The 5529-nt window shown below is 37.9% G+C and overlaps 1 protein-coding gene across 1 annotated transcript; it reads left to right on the forward strand.

Moving 5' to 3' along the window:
* Window positions 1–1354: 1354 nt before the first annotated feature.
* LOC131789033 (uncharacterized) lies at window positions 1355–4621 on the forward strand. The gene is made up of 2 exons (XM_059106104.2): window positions 1355–1654; window positions 3817–4621. Exons 1-2 carry the CDS (start codon window positions 1422–1424, stop codon window positions 4148–4150), a joined length of 567 nt encoding a protein of 188 aa, XP_058962087.2. The 5' UTR covers window positions 1355–1421; the 3' UTR covers window positions 4151–4621.
* Window positions 4622–5529: the final 908 nt, after the last annotated feature.

Here is a 5529-nt window from a genome sequence, read left to right on the forward strand (position 1 = left end):
GAATAAGAGAAATAATAATAAGAAAAAAGCAGTATTCTCGATCTTTGTTTGGTATCACGGACTTCTACTTCCGTGAAAACTTAGAAAGAGACGTTTTTCTTCTTGTGGAAAAATACAAAGTTGAGTCGTTAAGAAATAGGGTCCCTCATCAAGAAGTAGCTTTGAAATCTCCCGAGGTGAAATACTGACGGTCTCAAACCTTGGTGTAATCTGGACACTGGGCAAATGCTTCTTCCACGCCTCTTAGCAGGTAACAGTGGAGTCAAAATCGTTCAAACAGACTCTTCCTCGACCATTGTCGGTGAGACAGACCCTTTTTCCTTTGCGAATAAAACTCTTGTTCTTTTACGTTGAAGGCAGGTTTTTCGGTTAGTTTTCCATAATCAATGTTTTTCTTTAATTTTTTTTTCTTATCTTGTTGTTGCAGACTTGGCGCATTTGGGTGCAGCCAACATCCGTATATGAAGCTCGTGTATCGTGAGATTTGCGCCGGTAAACAGAATCGTTCCATCGATAAACATCTGGATAAGTCTTAAGTATCAAATGATTTCCAGTTCTTCCATTTTTGGATATATTAGTTATTGCCTAGCGCTTTAACCCAATTTGCCATGAATCCAGAGTCGACAGTTGATGACTAGATTCTTATTTTATGGCCGCATGAGTCTACGCGGATCAGCATGGAAATAAAAAGCAAAAATAGACAGGAGAAACAAGAGAGACATATTTAGAGGAGGAAAAATTTTTTCGACTTTCTCGGTAATCAGTAAACAATGACTTTGCTCGTCATTTGATGGTTCGATGCGAATCACCCGAATCTGGAAAAATGGAGAATATTCCGTTGTTTTTTCGAACGGTATTTTTATCTGTTGTTACTGGAGATTATGAAAATTAGAACGTTCACTACTAAAAGAGACGTAAGGCACTTAAGCTGTGTTCTCGTTGTTTATAGTAACTCGATAGCTAAATAAGATCTGTATTGTTCAATTGAGTGGAACACTCAACCAGCTCATTAGAGTGACGCATCTCTTTTATTTAACCAATTTGATTTTTGCACTTGCATTTTGAACAAATTCCGATCATGTTGCCCATATCTATACGTGTTATTTACTCTTCATAATGTGTGGTTTCGCGCTCAATTTTCATTGAAAGGGATTAAGCGATTGACCTACGTCCCGTTCAAGCTTTCCTGTCGCAAATGAACGTGATCGCCGGCGTGCTCACGTTTCTATTGACCTCGGACTTAGTTCGGGTCGCATGCCAGCCAATCAGCATTCGGATTTGCCTGAGACAAATTTAGCACTTAGCTGGTCTACGTGGGTAACGAAAACAAAGGCGAGGCTCCCGACTGTATAAATATGTGGACCCCGTGAGTTTACTCAATCAGACACAACTTGAATACTTTGAACGCTGACTTCAGCGCGATGGGAAATTTTGTAGACACACCACCGGTCGAGGCAGAAGAGCCTTCTGTTGGGACTTCTTCGGATTCAGACACGGAGCTTAGGGTTGATGATTACGTTATCGATCTGGATGCCCCTGAATATCACGAATATCTCATGGAGAGGAAAAAGAGTTTGAGCGAAGGAGCTCTGCTCGATGACGTTACTTATCTGGACTGGAAGAGAAACAACAATGTCTTAAATGAACAGGACAGGTAAGGAAGTAACTTCCTAAGACTGAGGTTGATAAGTCGAACGCGTACATTTCTCTATCTTGTCCGCGATCTGCGCGCGTTTGATAAACAACTCTTAAACCACTTAAAGGGAGCCGTAAATAAGCTTATGGAACAGATCAGTTTAATGCCAGGCTAACGGGTCTTTAAGACATCTTATGAATAACGGCTAGGTTTTCTCTGATTTTTCTTTATTCGAGTGTCCGAAAATAGTAAATTCTTGCTGTGTAAGCATGCTGAGTAGCTTTGAAAGTTATTAACTCCCCTCGATGGCTACTGGTTCACGTGGTAAGTGATATCGACAAATATCTCACGAGCATTCGTTTAACAGACGCTAAATGTTTGTTAGAAGTCTGTATAAGGCCTTAATGTTTCTTCAAAGTATTAAAATGCAAAATTCTTAGATTTGCAGGACTAGCAGCTAAACACACGCAGATTACATGAACGATTATGCACGCTAAACAAAAAAATCTGTCACCAGAGAATACACAGTCAGCCAGATTGTTCATATTCGAATATTCTGTAACTTTTTAAAATCAAGGCACACTGTCGACACTCTCTTGACTGAACGACTATTGCTTGAAATAATCCATCCCCGTTTTTTCCAACCGCACTGTTATGTTAAGACCTTATCATTCAGCGCTTGGGGCAAGCTCGTCAAAAAAAATTATTTCCCTCCGAACGTTCCAGAACTTGATTCTAGATAGTTCCAAAATGAAACAACGGAAAAGCATCCGACCGAGACTGCTAAGATTTTTTTATCAACATCCTTATTATTCAGCGCCAGCGGCAAGTTCGTCAAAACAAATTATCATTCGCTAAACCTCACAGAACTCTATTCTAGGGAGTTTAAGAATGATATGGCAAAAGGACGTCTGAATTGACCAAAACTGAGAACGTGATTGCCAATAAGCCATTTTTTTATTCTGCAAGAAATATCCTGAAACATGGATTCCATGTGCATTCAATATATTTCGCTAACGTAGTGTGGCTTTTGTGCTATCGATTGTCACCGTTTACAGCTAATCAGTTGTAAAAGTTCTTTGTACACTTTCCTTTTGTTTGGAACTTGACATTTTTGTTCTTTTGAACACGTCCTGTTTTCTTGATGTTCAAACATCACATAAAGCTAATTCAACAATCGTTAATTTTTTTTGGCTGTGTCCACCAGGATTTACATTTATTTCAGTTTCCGGTCTCGTGTCGTGACAGATCTCACGTTTTCGCCCTCAAACTACGCTTTCCTTGCTGTTTCATCTATTATTGTTTTGATCAGGTAAAATATATCTTCTTTTCATACTTTTCTAAATCCGCCAATCTCGTATTAAAAGGACCTATGGCAAATAAACGATCGCCTCTCTGATAATTTGTAAATAATTTTCCTGCCGATACACAAATGCAGACCCTATACTTGCGCTTTGTGATGCAAATTACTCCAGATCGAAATGTCCTGCGGGTTTGCCTTTGTCTGAACTACACGCAACTTTCAATTTAAGACGGCAAGTATGTTGTCAACACTCTTAAGAAATTTGTTAACATTTTATAAATTGAACGTGAAATTTTATTTCAAAAGATCCTACAAACTTGGTATAATATTAATTTAGACAATCGTTGAACAGATGACTCATAGCTGATTATAAAGATGGTATCAAACATTTCTTTTGTTTCACTGGTAATTCGTGATGCCCATATATAGGAATGCTTTATTTTCCTCATAACCTCCTCCTACGACTCCAGCAGAGCGTGATATTGATGCTGAATTCCACAGTTAATATTTCTACGACTTATTTACTAGTGAACTCCGTAGAAAATACCAAAACTATTCTTAAAGTTTCTAAACATATAGGAAAGTCCTATGGCTATGAAAAATGAACCAAACCAGTGAAAAAGAGAATCGCTAAGAATTTCATAACTTTGCCTTCGCTGTTTTGGCATTCAAAGTTGACTTTGTTTCCAATAATTGCACTGAAGATAAAACGGCTGCAATGAAGGTAAAACGGCCGCAAATTAGTACATACGCATACCTTACCTATACTACCCGTTTAAAAGTTTAAGTTAGCATTTCCTTGATTTATTCTCAATTTATCTTTCTTTAAGGAAATCTTTCATTAGATTCTTACTTGTTATATTGTTAACTTTTTCAGGAATACAGACAGCAAGCAACGAAATAACCGTGAGATGTTGGGAAAGCGTCTCTCAGTGCCAACGACTGGCAACGAAATTAGAGCTGTGAGGAAGAACACAAAAGAATACGAGAAACGAGCTGTGGAAAGCAAACAACGTATTGATGATGTTAAGAAAAAGTACAATCTGAAAAACAGAGATTACACCGCGAGAACATATGTTTGGAATGAACATGACAAAAAGCAGGCTAAACTGGAGAAGCGACAAAGAAAACTTCTCCGACAACAAATTCGTCTCAAATACAATCTACCAACACCCAAGACAAGCAGAACTACTGTCATTGCTTCGGGATGAAAGTGTCGATGAAAATTGCAGAGTTGTGATGAAAATTAAATCAATAGATGCAGATACAATTGGATGTTCACCCTCTAGGGGACGAGGCACCAGATCAGTATCATAAAGTGCCAGCTCAGAGCTGTAATACAAGTCCTAAGATGTCATTAAGTGAGGCGCTGTGAATGCAAGTGAATACGAAGACTGGTTGACCTATGTTAGATTTTGATGAAGACTGATAATCATATCTTAGGTTTGAATGAGGAACGTTGTGATATGTTTGATAATTTTTAAGGGAAGAAGGTATTTTTAAAGACTGCAAGGTTGCGTTAAAAATTATTTACTATGAGTAATGACCTATTTATTTTTCATCAGTGGAAGAATTTGAGCAAAGAACTGAATGGATGTTATTAAGTTAACAAATGAATTGTTTCAATCTTTTCTCGTTTTAAGGGGAACTGTTTGTATTAAACCTTTAAGTTTCAAATAAGAGTTTGAACGTGTTTGATATGAGTATGATTTAAGTTTTAACACTGGTATTTGCATGTCAAAAGTCATCATCCGATACACTTTCAGATCACCACATCACGTGCCAATCGATACAATTCTGTTTAAGGGAGTTGGTTAAAAGTCGAAATCTTTGGATCTTAACTTTTGAGCATTCAAGATACAATTAGGATAGATTACAAATCTAATTAAAAGCACCTCTACGACAGAGAAAATTACACAATCGCTGTTCGGTATTCACCCCTGGGGATATTGTAGGTCACATCACGAAGAAAGCGATCCATACTAAAGTAGATTACGAGTCTATTTCCACTTTGCGAAATGAAAGGAAACTTGTAATAAACAGAGCATTTTTCGACACGCTCTCGTAAGTGAAAATGTATCCTTTACGTCGAACGCTTTTTCAAAATCTAGGAAATTGCATAAACGCATGGGATGACGTTCAAAGAGTAAGGAAAACGAAATCTTTCCCTCTGCCTTCAGCCTCGAGTACACCCAATTAAAATATGTGACCATAACGTTGATAATCTTGCTTTTCATGGTAAATGCCTGCAAAAGTAAAGTATTTTTTCGCCGTAAGTGTGCCGCGTACTCATTACTACAAATGGCTGCCGGGTAGGTTACACGTAAGTTAGGTTTAATTGGATGAAAGAAAACGTTATGGGGTCAGAGAAGAATGTACTCAATGACTGGAAAATAGAGTGTTCAAATAGTACGTGATCTTGCCATTTGATAGAACCTCCAGTGGCAACTTCAAAAAGCCCTCTAATAGTGAATGATTAAATATCGTTGCTTATTTCTAAGGGAACTGAAACCTGTGCACGTGCCTTCAATTCATCCTACTTCTTAAAAAGTACAAATTTAAAACCTGCAGGTCTGTGCGGTAAAGGATC

This window comes from Pocillopora verrucosa, chromosome 9 (assembly GCF_036669915.1).
Source record: "Pocillopora verrucosa isolate sample1 chromosome 9, ASM3666991v2, whole genome shotgun sequence".
Classification (NCBI taxonomy): Eukaryota; Metazoa; Cnidaria; class Anthozoa; order Scleractinia; family Pocilloporidae; genus Pocillopora; species Pocillopora verrucosa.

Coding starts and splice junctions, on each gene's coding strand:
- LOC131789033 (XM_059106104.2), top strand. CDS start 1,422: ATGGGAAATTTTGTAGACACACCACCGGTCGAGGCAGAAGAGCCTTCT. Junction 1,655..3,816: donor GTCTTAAATGAACAGGACAG/GTAAGGAAGTAA, acceptor TAACTTTTTCAG/GAATACAGACAGCAAGCAAC.